Raw genomic sequence first — 17308 nt, 5'->3', positions numbered from 1 at the left:
GCCCTGAGTCTGGGTGCCAACAAGGCAAACCTGAAAGGCCAGCAGGAGAGGGAACCCCGCCGCCACAGGCATCCCTGAAATGTGACGGCAGAGACACTTACTCAGATATTGCAATGGAAAGGCTTGCTTTGAGTAAAAAATCTAAAAGATCCAAAGGAGTGAGAGAGTTTAAATATACCTGTTCACCAAGTGCTGGACGTAATTCAGTCTCATGGGGATGTCTCTTTGACGCTGCTTGTTTTCCAATGACCCCTCACCAAGTCTGTAAAAATGCATCTAAGCAATCACATGACTTCCCTCCAGTTCTTGGGTATCTCTTCCTTCAGAATAAAGCTGAAATAAAAATTCGCTTTTCCCAGTTATGTTTATGCCACGTGTACATTGGTTTCAATGAGGTAAGAACCACGCTCAGGCCCCTTGGAGGTGTCTTGCAACTGAAGATTGACATTTCGAGAAGTCTCACCTGTGCAGATGAGCTGAGCCCTGCTCTGTGCTGGGGAGGGAGGGGTGCCTGCTTGGGGGGCACTCCATCAGGGAGGCCGATCTAAGCAGAAACCAGATCGCTGAGGCGGGAATCAGATGTGAGGAGTGGTGCCGGGTGACTGCTAGAAACAGGCATTTAGATGTGAATAAGTAAATAAAGAAGATAATCCCAGACTGGTCAGAGGTTTAAAGAACACAAACAGAAAGCGAAGGAGGAGTAGGCAGGGAAGACTCCGTGGAAGAGGTGACATTTAAGCTGATATTTGCAGGATGAAAGGGACTAGCGAAGGAGTGAAGGGAAAAGCATTCCTGGCAGTGGGGATGTTAAGTGCAAAGGCTCTGGGGAGAAGGAAGGAGCTTGCCGTGTGCAGATGAAAGGAGGCCAGGGTGGGGCACAAGAGGATTGGGGGAAGAAGGAAAAAGAACCGGATTTTGCAGGGAGGGGCACCTTTGATTTTTTTCTCAAGTCTCTTGGGAAGCAATTGAAGAGTCTTAAGCAGAAGAATGACAGGATCCAGAAGCACTGAGGAAGGCAGTTCAGAGGCTGAAATTAAGGTGGGGGAGGGAGGTAGCAGTGGAGCGGGCAGACACCCACAGTTCCGGAGATATTTTGGACACAGAGTCCCGATGGGCATGGGGGAAGGTAGAGAAGGGCTCCACTTTTATTTCCAGATGTGGGGCTTGACTGCGCAGTTCACTGACAAGACAAAGCCCTGGAGAACACGAAGCTGGGGCGTAGGAATTAGGAATTCTGTTCCGACCTGCATCTAGACGCCACGTGGAGAGGCTGTATTGACAAGTGGATCCTGAACCTGGAGCTGGGAGAAGTGTGGGGTGGACGTGTCTGTTGGTTTTCCAGAAATAGGACAAGAGGACATCACCTAGAGAGAACGTTAGAGGTCACACTGAAGAAGTGGAGGGGACACAAAGGGAGGGAGAAGAAGTTAGGGGACAGAAGGAAAACCAGGAATGTGGCCCTCAGAAGTCAGGAGAAGAGAGTGTCTTGTGAAGAGGGTGGGCAATCAACTTCAGATGCTGCAGAAACACTGAACAGGATGACAGAGAACCACCTCTGTGGTTGTGCGTATCTGCAGAATCATTCTCAGCCAATGCATGGTAGCTCGTTGTCCTGTGGACATACCATAACTCACGTACCCAGTCCTTCATCTGATAACCGCCTTGCTTCTTTCTAACACTTCATTTTTATAAAACAGCACTGCAACAAAAACCCTGTGTGTGCCTCCTTTTTACGTTTGATCACATATTTCCCCAGGATCAGTTTCCAGGCATGGAACTTGAAAAAGCAAAGGAAAGCTATAACCTAGAATTTCTGCATAGACCATCCTCCAGGAACCTTTTCTTGAAGCCAAAATTACTCCCTCAATTAACTAATTAAATTCTACAGCTAAAGAGGAACCTAGAAATCAAGTTCCCTTGCTTTTTAACTGAAAGTTACTAAAATAAAGAAAACAGAGGAAGTATTCAAAGTATCAGAAGTTCAAGGTACATTCCAGAAGGTTTCATTATTTTTCTTTCTTCCTTTCTCTTGACCATTTTCCCACTCATTCATGCTAATCCTTCCTGCTAGCACCTCCCTGCCCAAGGTGTCTGTCTCTCTCCCCCTCTGTCCCTCCCTCCTCCTCTCCCCTCCCCGCCAACTCTTCTTCCTTTCCCTCTCCTTCTCCCTCTCTCTACACATGCCTTGTTCTGATGTACCTAACAATCCCTTGGTTGCCCTTATCAGTTCCTCTAGTTTGCCCTTTGTAACTGTATCTGAATAGTTTTAGTGAATGATTAAGCTGTGGTCAGATTTATACACATACCCCTATATTCAGCAACATTATAGAAGGCTTGCTGGGTTCAAAATATTCTTTGGGGTGAGCGAATAACAGAGAAGAGGGAGCATTTTCCTTTGAAGTAGGGGAGGAAGAGAAAGATCCTGAAAACCTGGATACAGCCTAGGAAATGTCTGCAGACCAGGAAATATGTGGAACTTGTTTGCACGTCTGCCTCATGCTTGCCGTGCTTGGCCGGTTGAGCTGCCGTTCACATCACACATGTGTCTGAGGGGACCTGGAGTATGGCACATCTGTCTAGGGCGGCTTCTGTTAACTGACCATTCTTGGTTTGTCCACAGGTGGGAGTCTTTAGTCCTCGTGCTGATGTATCTCATCTACATTGTCATAATGAAGTAAGTAAAATACTTCCTTAGTTTCTCTCCCAAAACTCTTTCCTACACTCAGCGTTATGTGATAATGTGGGCAGAGGAACAGGGAACAGGGCGGGTACCTGTCATCAGAGGCTCACTTGGCTCCCTGGGCAGCCTGCTAGGAATCATTTGCAATCTCGACTTATAGCAGAAGCATAGACCCTTCCATCCCAAATGTATGATAGAATCAAAGCTTCGTGGTTTCATTTGAGAAATCTCTCAAACCCTTGCCCCGCTTCAGGACCTGGCAGCCTACCTTTTGGCTGTTTTTTCGCTCACTTTCAGAACAAGAAAGGAGGTAAAGCTCAATGTGTTATGTTTCCATATAGGTGGAGGGAAGATGGGACCAGAGCTAGATAAGAGATAACTAAAACCAGGGATCAAATATCTACAGACTTCCATTATTCGTATTGTATTAGTCAGCTATTGCCGCTTAACAAATGACCACAAAACTTAATGGCTTAAAACCATAAATGTGTATTATCTTGTACAGTTTCTGAGAGTTAAGCATCCAGGAGCAGTTGAACTGCAGGGTGCTAGCTCAGGGACTCTCATGGGATTATAAGTAAGAGGTTGTCCAGGGTGTCTGTCATCCGTTTGGGGCTCCAAGACGGCCCACTCACGCTGCTGGTGAGTAGGTGCTGGTCGTTGGCTGGAGGCCCCAGTTCCTCACCACGTGGGCTTCTCTTCAGGGCCACTCTACTGTCCCCACACCTGGGAGTTGGCTTCCAACAGAGCAGGTGATTCAAGAGAGAGCAGGAAGGACCCAGCAACACCTCTTATGATCTGGTCTCACAAGTCACACACCATCACTACTGCCGTGTTCTGTTTATTAGAAACGAGTCACTCAGTCCAGTCCTCACTCAACGGGTCTACTTTGCCTTTTGAAGAGAGGAGTGTCACAGAATGTGTGGATGTAATTTAAAACCACCACATCATGCATTCTTGTCCCCCTTGGAGTCTGGATGGCTTACCACCTGTATCAGGAGTTATGTTGCTGATGTTTCCCATACTCTGGTGTAAAATGTAAGCACCGTGGTTGGAAGCTGCCAGTTCATCTTTTTGCTGAGTGCCATGGAGATGAGGAGCTTGTCAGTGGTGCAGAGATATTCTGTGCTGCAGATTCCTGCCCCACAGGAGCTGCTCCTTTTGCTCTAAGTTAGTCCATACTCTCCCCAGCCTATGTGACTGCAGGAGTGACCACCTTCTCTAGGACGCAGGGCAGTAGACCGCTCTCAGAAACTGCCCATTTGGACCCATCGGGTAGCAGTCTGCAATTGACATGTCAAGTTTTCCTTGCTGTTGAGGCCTGACAGAGATTAATTCTGGTGGCCGAGAGCCCATTGGGAGAAATCAGTGTGGCCATTGACAAACGTCACAGGAACAGTGAAGGTAGGAGCTGGCTTGACCGACAGCCAGGGTGGGCTGTAAGCCATCTGCTGCCATTCCGCTCAATATAGCACCCAGTTTCCACCTCAGGAGCTGTCCCACAGTCAGTGTGGACCCTGTCACTGGGTCGTGTGACTGGAAGAGGACATTTCTACTGATAGAATAGAACCTTACCCAAACTTATCCTGGTGTGGAGTTACCATGAGGTAGCAAACAAAGAAACCAGATACTTTCACTGCAAATCACCTTCCATTTAAGCATCCCAATACATCAGCTCCCATGAAAACCAGAGTTGGCCCAAAAGTTTTCCACAGTTTCTAGATTCCAAGGAAAAGCCTTTAAAGATGGAAGGAGCCAACTTGCTGCTCTTTCTCTCAAAGAGCAAAACTACTGGGGAATTGGTGCCACAGTCAGGAAGCCTCAACAATAGACGTCTTCTTTCAGCATTTTTTATTTCACCTTTTTTTTTTTTTTTTTTTTACATTTTGATGGTTTGAGACCCCAAAGAGTCAAGAGCTCTCATATTCCCTTTTGAAAAGGTGGATCCTTCAATTATTCCAGAGAATTGGCTGAGTGTCTGCTATAAGACCAATGTGGATCTAGGGTTTTAAATCTGAATTTAGATGAAAGCATGTGTCATACTGAATTCACCAGGGGCTACACGGAATAAGGAGGTCTTTAAAAAGTGGTTTTCATCTAAAAAGAAGGAAGATTGAGGAATTTTGCTAGCGTGCATTCTGTGACCACAGTACCCCTCTACTGAGCCATCGTAATGCCCGTGAGTTGCCGGCGGGGCACGTGGACATAAAGATAACACAGTGAACAGTCTCCCTACCCCAAACCATGCCCAGTGTGAAAGCTAATGAGGTGTGTTTCTGCTGATGCCTCAGCTTTACCAACCTCCCAGCTGTTCAGACCAGCAGGATACAAATAGACCGGGGAAAGGCAGCTACTGTGCTCGTGGAATTTTCTGCATAAATTCTAGTCCTAAGTTCTAAATTGAAATCTCTGCTCTTTAGCCATCCTGCTCCATAATCAGAGGCTTTAATCACTGGGTTTTATAAAATCTGATTTATAAAATTGCATGCTTCATAATAAAATAGCTTCAGGGTGCAAGCACAAAATTTAAAACATTCAATTAAAAATATAAAACAGAGCAGCAGCCGTTAAAAACAGCATGTATTAGAATCATCAGCTGCCTCCTGGATAGATGGCTTTAAAATGACGTTAAACATTCTGTCTGAAGGTCAAAAAGCAATTCCAGTTTGGCCCAACAGGTAGAAAACTTAAGGGAGCCTGAGGCATACCCGGCATCAGCGAGGGTTGATTTCTGTACTGCTGGGTCACTTCTCTGGGGTTTGGTCCCCAGATGAGGCAGTGTGGTCTGGTGGTTAAGATCAAGTGCTTCCTGTGCAGCCCCGGCCATGGGACCTGGGCCAGGTGATTCAGTCATTTTGAATCTCAGTTTCTGCTTCTAAAAACAGAATGAACAATGCTTCCTACCTGAAAGGGTGTTTGTAGGATGGAACATGATGGAAGAGTTAAGTAATTAACCAATATCTGCTTCCAAGAAAGCGCTTATAATAATACGATACCTAGTATTATTATCCTATTATCCAAATCCAAATAAATGTATAACACACAGTTGCTAACTTTTAAAGCAAACACCCAGGCGAGTCAGTATTTCTGTGGGGAAAGTGGATTCTGAGTCAAGATGCCAGAAACACCACGTCTCCCCTAGAGCCCCATCAGGAGGGGAGAGAAAGAAAGTGGGGAGGCCTTTCCATTAAGAAGAATGTTGACCGTGCAAAGCAGTCAGCAGAATAGCATGACACACCCCGCGTGCTTGCCAGGAGCCCTACAACTATCAACTAGCTTCCTCCACTCACACCCCCAGCCGTTTCCCTCTCCCCACGTGACCTGAAGCCCCAGACGTCATGTCAGTTCACCTACCCAAACGTCAGTGCATGTCTCTTAAAGGACTCATTTTTCACCTAACCACCATGATCACAACTAAAAGAACGCTAATGCTTTGATATGAGTAAGTATCCAGTCAGTGTTCAGATTGTCAATGGTCTCAGAAATATCATTTTTATAGTTTTATTTTCATCTCATAAATGTCATAAATATTTTAAAAACCAGTGAGTTTCCTAGGATTCCTCTATGGGAGTCTTCTAATACCAGCGATAAAGGGACCAGGACATTTACCTGCCAAAACATCCCAGGAACTTGACTAAGCTTCCTCCCTTCCAACACACATGGAAGAAGCACTGCACAATGTTTTGATTCTTTTTCACTCAATCGTTCTGGAGAATCATAGCCCAGAATTTTTTCATAAAGCCAAGGGCGCAGCAGACCTGGAATTATGGCACAACAGTGACAGACATTTCCAGGCTCCCAGCCTATGACCTCAGGAAACCAAAGGCAGACAGAGACCTCGACAGCCAGCCCGCCTGTACACGTGGACCGTGATACACAGCCCGGGGTAGCAGCAGAGACGGACGTGATGCTTTGACCTTCCTCCACCAAGCATGCCCCTGACAGCAAAGGCCCTGGGGACCTGGCCCAGAGGAGGGAGACCTTGCCCATCCCTCTGAGTCTCACAACAGCCCTTCCACGCACAGACCCCGAGTAAGGGAACTCAATCCCAGAGGTCCCCCCGCTGACCTGGAAGACTCTGCAGAGAAAGCAGCGTGTGCCTATGTATCGATGTGATGTTGGCTTTATTTTCACTTACCGTATATTCTCAAGTTGGGAAATGGGCAGGTTGTATATTCTGGGGGAAACGGGATGACAACCTAATCTAATAACTTAAGGCACAGGGTCCCCCACAGGCGTCCAGGCTCGGGGGGCTGCGGGGAGCTGGGAGCCGGGGAGGCAGGTACGGCCGTGCTGATGGGCTCTTTCCGCACATGGCCGTGTCCAGATACAACGCCTGCATTCACCAGTGCTTCGAGAGGAGGACCAAGGGTGCGGGAAACATGGTCAACGGCTTGGCCAACAACGCTGAAATCGACGACAGCAGCAACTGCGACGCCACCGTGGTGCTACTCAAGAGAGGTAACCCCGGGGGGCTGCGTCCCCCCGCCAGGCCCCAGAGGGTGTGCCTGCCCCCGGGGAGGCCTCCCTCCCTCCCTCGCTGCATCGGGCGGGGAGCAGGTTCATCCTGGTGATGGGCAACCTCCGAAAGCCAGTGGAAGTTCTTGGACCAAACATGCTGGGGGTGATACAGGGCAAGTGGGGCGATGGTAAAGGAGAGGAGGCCGTGGGTGTCAGGGTGCTGACTCTGTCACATTCCGACTGAGTGACCATGAAGCAAGTTACTTAACCCCTCTGAGCCTCAGTTTTCTCTTCTGCAAAATGAGGGTAACTTTTGTAACAAGTTAAGGAGATAAAGTCTGCAGAATACTCCATTAATTAGAGTTGTTATTAGCGTATTATTATATCCAAATTCACTTTCAGGCTACATTACCTCAGTTTCCAAGCTGCAAAATGACAGAGAAAATTACCCTTTTTTTCCCCAAAGTAATGCTTACACTCAATAGATGCTTATTAAGCAGCTGATCTACAAAGAGATAATACAGTGCTCTCTAATAATTTTCTTTCTTCAAGGAACATGGAAAATTATCATTTATGTTTGCCTAGAATGCGTTTCATTTTTCATTTAATTTCTTTTTAACTTTCCCCTTGAAATGTGTGGGTTTATTTCTTCTCAGTCCCATTTTGGTTGCTTTTCAGGCAAAACAAAAGAAATAAGAAAATCTATAGATTATTCTCAAATACATATCTAAGTGTGAAATCTGTGGGTAATTATTAGAAATTGAAAATCAATTATTTGATATACTTTTCTCACTAATTATATGCATGATGAACAAAAGACTTATGAGTATTCAGTGCCATGCCACATAAGGATTTCATTTAGTTTCTTCTCTTCAGGGTAGTTCATAACCATGAAAGGAATACTCTTAGGGAACCAAAGAGAGCTACCTATTATTAGTCAGTGTTTCCAGAGATCATTTCATGGTTTAGTGGCCTGGAGAACAGGAGTGAGGCCTTGGCCAGGTACCCGTGAGCTGTGTGCTCATATTGCAGCATCCACTGAGAGGGGCTTGGGCCATGGCGGAAGTTATTTTCAGGCCTGCCAGCAGATCCTGACGCAAGATTTGCCCTAAGCCCCCTCTGGACTCGAGCCCAGCTCCCCACCCCTAGCCCCCGGTCAGCCCTGCTCACAGGCTGGGCTGCAGCAACGTGGGCATCCCCCCACCACGTCCTCCACCTGGACTAATGTCAATTCTGCAGCTTTTAACAGCTCAGAATGAGCACTGGTGACATTTGAAGGGCATAAAGTGCTACTAAAGACTATTGGGGTCTTTCCTATGCCCCAGATATGAGCGGCAGGAAAAGAATCCTTTGAGGACAAAGGGGGATTCTCTTATGTTATCACTCATTCTCACCATATAAGTGAAGGACTCTTAAATTGTTTCAGGTCATTTCAAAGAGGTATCGATGAGCCCCGTAGAAAGCAGATTTTAACTCTTCTTCAAATTTTGATCATGACAACCTTTCCAGGATGGATGAATAGTTGGATGGATGGTTGGATGGGTGGTTGGAAGGAAGGAGGAGGGAAGGGAGGAAGGAAGTGGGGGAGGGAGGGAGGGAGGCAGGGAGGGAAGGAGTAAGGATAGATGGGTAGGCGGGAGGATAGATGAATGGATGGATGGGTGGATGGATGGATGGACGGATGGATGGATGGTTGATTGGATGGTGGATGGATGATTGGATGGATGGATGGATAGATGAATGGTCGGATGGATGGATGGATGGATGGATGATTGGATGGATGGATGGATGGATGATTGGATGGATGGATGGATAGATGAATGGTCAGATGGGTGGACGAATGGATGGATGGATGATTGGATGGATGGATGGATGGATGGATGGATGATTGGATGGATGGATGGATGGATGGATGATTGGATGGATGGATGGATAGATGAATGGTCAGATGGGTGGATGAATGGATGGGTGGATGATTGGATGGATGGATGGATGGATGGATGGATGATTGGATGGATGGATGGGTGATTGGATGGATGAAAAGGAAGAAGAAGGAAAGGAGGGAGGGAAGGAAGATAGAAGAGAGAGAGCAGGAAAGAAAGGAATGGAAGGAAGGTGAATGAATACCTCTTTCCTGTTCCTAGCCTCAATGTTATTTTTATTTTATGTTTTTAATTTTCCCAGCCAATTTCCACCGCAAAGCGTCAGTGATCATGGTAGATGAGCTGCTGTCGGCCTACCCACACCAGCTTTCTTTCTCTGAGGCTGGTCTTCGAATCATGATCACCAGCCACTTTCCCCCGAAGACTCGACTCTCCATGGCCAGTCGCATGTTGATCAATGAGGTATCTGGGAAAGCACAGTCCATCTGCCGTGGACAGGGTGGGAAACTGGGAAGGGGAGAAAGTTTCCTGGTCTGAATGTAGAAGCACCTACCTCAGTGTTTCGCACAATAATATCCCGCAGCCATTTCCCAACATCTTTGCTCTCTGGACCAGCTGTGCATCTTGGTCCTTGCTCTTCCCTCCACATGTCCAGAGACATGGTCCAGCTCCCAGTTATACAGAAAAACTCATCTATCCCTTCTACCTACCTTCTTCTTTTTATCTTCTATCTGAATAAAGCTCTCCAATGTGAATGCACAGAAGTAGTTGCTAAATCAAGGTTACCCTAGTTTAAAGTAATGCAGAGTCTCTGACCTGAATTTTCCTGGGTGTTCCTTTCTCCGGAATGGCAGCCTTATTGATACAGTAATCCAAACACATGTGTATGGCTTTCTCACATATGGACCGAGGAAATCCTACAATCTGGAGGAGAACGTTAATACCCCAGCACACAGGGAATCAAGAACCCTGATAGGAAAGCAGTGCCCATCTGAGACATGGGGATTCTCCTCTAAAGGGATTTGCAAGTTCCAGTGGGTCATAAAGATTAATCCTTCCTCCCAGAGTTGGTTATTACTTTGAGGAGTCCCTTAGAACTTCTCTGCAGAGTCTTCTGGAAGCACCTCCTTGCCAGCTGACTGGGAAACATCCCAATAGCTGGTGTTCTGGGTGTGAGGATTTGCAGCCCCTCTGGCCATATTAGAACGTGCCTTTCTTTTTCCAGAGGCAAAGACTGATAAACAGCAGGGCTTATGCCAATGGGGAATCCGAGGTGGCCATCAAAATCCCGATCAAGCACACGGTGGAGAATGGGATGGGGCCCAGCAGCGCCCTGGACAGAGGCGTGAACGGGACTCGAGGGGACGACGTTGTTGCTGAGGCCGGCAACGAGACGGAGAATGAGAACGAAGACAACGAGAACGACGAGAACGAGGAGGAGGAGGACGAGGAGGACGAGGAAGGGCCGTACACGCCGTTCGACCCCCCCTGTAAGAGGTCCCGCGTCTGGGCTGGGCTGGGGTCTGGAGCTATTTTGAGGCCACTGAGTTGATGCCCTTGACTTGGGTGACCTTTCTCATATTAAATTCAAGGAAATATCTCTGTATGACGTAGAAATATTTACATTAATTTTTACAGCAGATAAGACTCTACTGTAGGGGGTCCAAAGATGACCAAGATGGTGACACTCGGTCATGGGTTGAAATGTGGGCATTTCAAGGAGGCTCTCTCTCAGCTGTTCCTCGAGGCCCCCTGGAGCTAAGGAGGAAAGCCCGTGACCCTGTTGGCCAGGCACGTGGTGCTGGGGGGAGAAGGGCTTCACCCACCCCGTTGTGGTTGGTGGGAGGCTGTCCTGGCAAAGCCAGCCCTGGGGGGCCAGCAGCCCTCCCAGGCGGCCTTTGCTCTTCCCTCATCCCCGTTCAGGCCCCACCTGTCCCAGGACCTGCTATTTCCAGGGTGGGCACCCCAGGGGATGCACACCTGGGTAGAAAGTGCCTAAATCACACCGCGGGGCTGGCCCACGGAATCTCCCGGCTCCTTGACGGGTGGAGGCACAGGCGGAGGCTGGTAAAGCTTTCAGGACCCCGGCCACCAGGGCAGTGTCCTTCTCCCCCAACTGCTGCCTCCAACAAAGACCTGGCTGTTCCCGCAGCCTTGTCCCCCAGCCCTACCCATTAGGGGAACAGGCGGACCAAACCCAAAGAATTCTGCTAGACCTTCCAGAAGTTTCTGGTTGTTTCAAGAAAGAGTGCGATGGTCCAATTCGCACTCATTGCCAAGTGTGTGAAGCTTAATTAGCCTGTGTGTCTTCTCTGAGGTACTGGGATGGATGGGGGCTGTAGGTTTTCAGGTGGGAGTGCTGGTTCCATGTGAAAGACCATTTAATGGTGAGACGTGGGCACAGGGTAGCAGAGTCGCGTGTTACTTTTGGATGCAGGGTCCTTCTGTGCCCCTCTTTGTGTCCAGGGACAGCAGGCAAAGCTCAGGGGGGCGCCGGGACCCCCTCAGGGCTCCTGAGATCTCGACCTGGTCAAGGGCTGACCAAAACTAACTAGAAAATACCCACCCAGATTCCTAGACCCCAAACTCCAGAATCGCCCACCCAGAGTTAAATCATTACTTGTTAATAGGTTATCTTGCTAGAAAAAACTATCCTGTCTCTTTATCGTTTTTTCCACCTTTGGCAACATTTCTTGGCAACCTTCCTATCGCCCAGGACAAACACATGTTAAGGATGAAATAACCAGACCCCCTGCTCCTCCTTCGTAAGGCCTTGTGTTCATTTTCTATTGCTTTGTAACAAATGAGAACAAGCCTCGCGGCTTAAACCGGTTGGTTTGCTCGGGTTCTGGGAGTCAGAAGTCCGGCGTGGCCTGGCTGGGTGTTCCGAGGCTCACAGGGCCGTGATGGAGGCGGGTGGGCAGGGCTGTGGTCCCTCCTAGAGGCCCCGGCAACACTCGGGTTCCTGGCAGGAGTGGGTTCCTGGTGGTTGCAGGGCTGAGTCTGTCTCCTCCTCGTGGCTGTCACCGGGGCTGCTCCCTGCCCCAAGGCCACCACCCTCTGCTCCCGTGGCCCCTCGTCTAGCAAACCAACACCGTGTGTTGTGTCTGGTCCTCCCCACACTCCCCTCTAGCCTCCCCTTCTGCTTCCGAGGGCTCCCGTGATGGATCATGACCTGCCCGTCTGGAGGTCAGCTCTGCCCTAGAGCCTAGCACAGTTAGGGCTGGTGGTTCATCCTTCCCGCAGGCTGTGAAAATTGGGGCACAGACCTTGGGGGCCACACCTGGAATTCCGCCTCCCCCAGCCCTTGTTTTTAGAGTTCACCATCAGCAGCCCACAACCAAGCTCCAGGAGTGCTGACTTGGCTAAAGTCTTACCCTGACGAAGGAAGCCGTGAGGCCAGTTGACGAGTTTGTAAGTGGCTGGTGCTGTGTTGGCCCCGGAGCCCAGGAGCCCACGTGCACCCCTCCAGGAAAACATCAGAGCCACGTGTGTGAGAGCAGACAGCCCTCATCACTCAGTGGGACAGAAGGGCCCCCTTTGGGTCACGTGTTCCCTATTTCTCACCTGGACGAGGTACATCCCAGACCTAACTGTGAGGTTTCGGGGTATCTTGAACCCCTGCTCCCCACCCTTGCCCCTGGGATTAGGATGCAGATGTGGAGACCCCAGGGCCTTCTCACGTGTTGGGAGACATGGCTGCAGGTGTGGGCTCAGGCACCCACGTCAGGCACCCTCTGTCCTTTGGAAGCACAGGCCTTCAAGGAGACGGGATGCTCTGCGTGGTCCTGCCACCCCAGGGGTCTCGGCTTCACCCCAGGGCCCCGAGGGGCTGAGACTGGAAGTGGGGTCCTGAGTCCCCCTACACCAGCCCTTCTCACCTGGGCATCCTTGACAAAGGGTGGGGACTGATTCGTGAGGTCTGGGTGGGGCCCGAGATTCTGCGTGTCTAACAGGCCCTCAGGTGATACTGGTGGTCCATGGGCCACCGTGGGTGGCGGGGGCTAGAGGCCCGGGGTCCCACCAGCCATCTTCACGGTTCCTCTGTGTCGCCGGGGAGCCTAGGTCAGGGCCTGGTTCTGCCTCTGAAGTGGAGGATGGGCTTGTCCGAGTGTGGCCCCCTGTCCTCCACCAGCTGCTGAGAAACCCCGTTCCCAGGCCCGGAGCCTCCATTCGAGGCTGGGGGCTGAGTGTCCGGCCAGGCCTTCCCCTGGGCAGGGCCGCTTCGTCGCAGTGGTGAGTGGGTGGAGGCCCCCAGGCCAGCAGAGGGCCCTTGAGGGTCCTCTCAGGCCAAGTTCCTTCAGCCTGAAAAAGGCCCCTCCACTGGGTGAGGATGTGTTTCCCTCCCACGGGAATCCTGCAGGGGCCTGGGTTCCCTGTGTTTCTGCCACCAGGGCTTGACTAGAGTGTGTATAATTAACAAGTAAGTAACTGTGTGGGAGTATGTAAACAGACGAATATATAGGACATGTGTGTATGTGTGTGTATGTGCATAAATGTACTCTGTGCACATGTGTGATTGATTTAATGTGTGCATGTAACATGGTTTCTATATACTGTGTACATTTAATATAGTGTATATTAATACACGAATATTTACACATATTTAACATAGTGTATATTATATAATATATACACCTATATTAACACATGTTTTTGTGCATATAACATACATACAGGTTGCATACATGTATTTATTATATATACCTATGCATAGTATATGTATCTATATGTCTACACACATATAAATTGTACTTATATTCTTACCTCTTATGAGAAGAAAGCCTTCTTACTACTGACTGACAGAAAGAGAAACAGTTACATGTGTATGGAGGTAAATGCACTTCCCTGGAGCACAAACTGAAACAAAATACACCAAAATATTAGTATGCTTATCCTAGGTGAAATTATTTTTTGTTTTCTCTATATATTTTCCATTTTAACACAATGTGCATTTTTATTGCCTATATAATTAGAACAAATGTATATACTTAGTTCTAGGTCTGCAGTACTGAGCGATGACTTTTCCTCCATCTAACCATATTAAGCTTCCTAAAAAGCTTGATGAGGCCTGTAACTCAGTATGGTCTCAACTGGTCTCAAAGCAGTGACCATTTCATAATACATAAAAATACTGAATCACTATGTTGTGCACCTGCAACTAATGTCATACTGTATGTTAATTATAACTCAATAAAAATAAAAATTAATAAAAGTTTTAAAATACATTTTTAAAGGACTGTAACTTGGGAACAAGGTCTCTGCTTTTTAGGAAGCGTGATGCTCAAAGGGGTGCCGTGTGCTGAGTCCTAAGCTCACGCCCTTGCTTTGTCCCCTGACTCTCTGGCTGATTTTGAAAACATCACATAATCGCTGTGACATCAGGTTCAGGTGGAGGGAGTGTTGTTTTTTTAATTCACTGCTGTGTCCTCAGCACCTAGAGCAGTGCCAGCACAGAGTGGTGTAGTGGGCGTTCAATAAATATTTGTTAAATGAATGAATAGACCTACCCACCACGAGCCGGGGGAGGCTGTATTTAGACCATATGACAGTGGAACAAAAGATGGAAAAATGACCAGAAATACTGGCTGAAAGAAGAAGGGATACAATTTTGACCCCTTTGTTCAGAAGTGGAAATTTAGACTGGCTAAAATATGGACGATCCTTATCTGAACGCTCCTGCTGCTTAAAATCACTTAAAAAGCACATTTCTGCATCACTTGGTTTGTTTGAGGAGTTACATTTGTTATATTACATTTAAAGGTTCGTTGCAGATGGTATTCTGAATTTCTGCTTTGTTGTTGTCAGAGTGGAGCTGTAAGGTAAAGAAAGCATATCATTTTTAATGATAGTGAAAACCGTTTTCTAGATATAATGCCCTTCCAGTGTCCAGTCAGAAATTTTAAAGCAGCTGAGAGAAAAAAACTCCGAACTCACTAGTGTGAACTTAACACTGCTTGCAACTTTCCCTCACCAATATCATTTGCTAAGCTCTCGCCGTCATAGTTCTGACCTCATTTTCTTCTCTTTTTTATTTCCTGAAGAATGACAGAGCCAGATTGAAGTCATTTCTCTCCCCATTCTTGTGTTTCTTTGTTACTTTGATTGGGTGTGTATTTTAAATGAACCAAGTCTCTCTCTCTCTCTCTCTGTCTCTGTCTGTCTGTCTGTCTCTCCCTCCCCCTGGGAGGGCATCAGGAGGACCGGGAGGTCAGTGAGGGGATGCTGAGGGCCCCAGGTGGATCCATCCCTTATCACCACAGTGCAGGGTTTAGGAATGTGCGGAATTCCAGGAGGCATTTGGGATCCAAGGATCTGGCCGTGTTCTGGATGGTGCAGTGTTTGAAAGCCCCTCACAGAAAACTCCCAGACAGCCTCGTTGCTTTGTAATCCAGCCAGACACAGCCAGTGTTCTCATTGTTCACTCGCCACCTCCAAACCTTAAATCTAACCAGATGCATAGCAGCTAATGGAGAGAGACTCCTCCTTTCTTACAAATGTGTTCTCTTTGCTTTATTGTGCACCTGTAAGTGGGATGCCCTTAGATTCTCAAAAACAAATAGTTTCCTTTGGTCCGTGTGATTAGATTGTTCATAGTTATGTCATTACTGTTGATACTAATATGTATGGAGCATGTGATGTGTGCCCTGCACTGTTCGTGGCATCAAAACAGAGCGGTGAGCAAGCTAGAGAAAATACTCGTTCTTGAAGAGTTTATATTCTAGTTCGGGGGCAACTGAAAATAGTGAGGAAACAAATAAACCTGTTAGTTTCAAATAGAAAACATTTGCTATGAAGCAAATAAATGCAGGTGATGGGAAAGCAAGGAGTGGCGTGGGAGGGGATCTCAGACTGGGTGATCTGAGGGGTCTGGTGACATTTGTGCTGGGAGGTCACCTGCTCAACAGGACAGACACAGCCACAAGCTCTATCCAGAGGGAACCACAAATGCAAAGTCCCTGAGGCAGAAGGAGGCTTGGAGCCAGGGGAGTGTGTAAGTAGGGAGAGTGGCAGACAGGAGCCAAACCAGTCAATGATTTGCCTTGTGGGAAGATGTGGTTTTACTCTGAGGGCACTGGAAGCCAGTGGAAGGTTCTAGAACAGTTTGCTTCCTGAGACTCTGGCTGTCAGTGGCACGCAGATGGAGGTGGGGCAGGTGAGGGAGCTGGGAGTCCCCTTAGGAAGCCAGGTCTTCAGCCAGGTCATAGATGGAGGACCTGGTCCAGGGAGAGGCCATGGGGATAGGGAGATGCAGACAGATCGAGTTCCCTGGGCAGGTGGCCAGGGTTGAGGTGGGGAACGAAAGAATGGGGAGTCAGGAAAGATTCTGAGGGTTTTGAGTCCAGTAACGTGCAAACTTATGTTGCCCCAACCCCTATCCTAATAGTTCATTTAATTCTGCCGGCAACCCTCAAGCTCAGTGTTTCTGCGTCCACATTTTACAGATGAGGAAACTGAGGCTTAGGGAATTTAAGTAACTGAGACACTCGACTCTGGTAGAACGGACACTGGACCCAGCGCTGTCTGATGAGAAAGCCCCCATCTCCCCCTAGAGACCACCCTACCGTCTAGGGAGACCAGGGGCCAAAAGTGGCGTTGTGTAACTTTACTCTGCAGTTTTCCTCTTAAATAGTTTTAGGAAACTGTTTGGAGACTGGTAAGAGATGTATGAATAAGTGCTGGATGCTAGCATAAAATTATAAAATAAATTGTAAAATTATAAAATAAATTTTATTCATACTATTCAAAATGTAATTTTAAAAATACCTCCTTAACTCTGGAGGGAATATAAAATGGAATAATCATTTTAGAAAACAGTTTAGCATTTTCTTACAAAGTTTATAAACACCCACCCTATGACTCAGCAATTCTACTCCTGGCTCGTTGCCCAAGAGAAATGGAAACACACCCACAAAAATACTCCTACAACTCCCGGCCTCTTTCCTTGTAATACCTGAAAACTGGCAACAACCCAAATCCCATCCACAGAAGAATGGATAAACAAATTGTGGTGCACAGGATGGGACACTACAGAACAATTAGGAATGAATTACTGACACATGAATGAAACTCAGAAAACATTATGTTGAATAAAAGAAGGTAGACACACAAAAAAAATACTATATGATTTCATTTATTTGAAGCTGGAGAACAGGAAAAACTAATCTATGGTGGTAGGGGGGTGGGATGTTGACCAGAAGGATGCACACAGAGAACTTTCTGGAAGATGGAGATCTTGATATTTCTTTTTAGAGGGGAGTTAGCACTTAAGCAGGATGGTAAT

General features: G+C 47.7%; 1 protein-coding gene across 3 annotated transcripts in view; it reads left to right on the top strand.

Moving 5' to 3' along the window:
• Positions 1-17308, top strand: part of SLC24A3 (solute carrier family 24 member 3) — a 470509-nt gene that overhangs the window by 424235 nt on the left and 28966 nt on the right. For all 3 annotated transcript variants that reach the window (XM_059896029.1, XM_059896030.1, XM_059896031.1), the window contains exons 9-12: positions 2621-2674; positions 7008-7141; positions 9326-9486; positions 10250-10514. In XM_059896029.1, the coding sequence (XP_059752012.1) occupies positions 2621-2674; positions 7008-7141; positions 9326-9486; positions 10250-10514 (614 nt within the window). The remainder of the gene's footprint in view (positions 1-2620; positions 2675-7007; positions 7142-9325; positions 9487-10249; positions 10515-17308) is intronic.

Source organism: Balaenoptera ricei, chromosome 15 (genome assembly GCF_028023285.1).
Source record: "Balaenoptera ricei isolate mBalRic1 chromosome 15, mBalRic1.hap2, whole genome shotgun sequence".
In the NCBI taxonomy this organism is placed as follows: domain Eukaryota; kingdom Metazoa; phylum Chordata; class Mammalia; order Artiodactyla; family Balaenopteridae; genus Balaenoptera; species Balaenoptera ricei.
The sequence above is the reverse complement of the archived record's forward strand: the minus strand, read 5'-3'. Positions and strand labels throughout refer to the sequence as shown.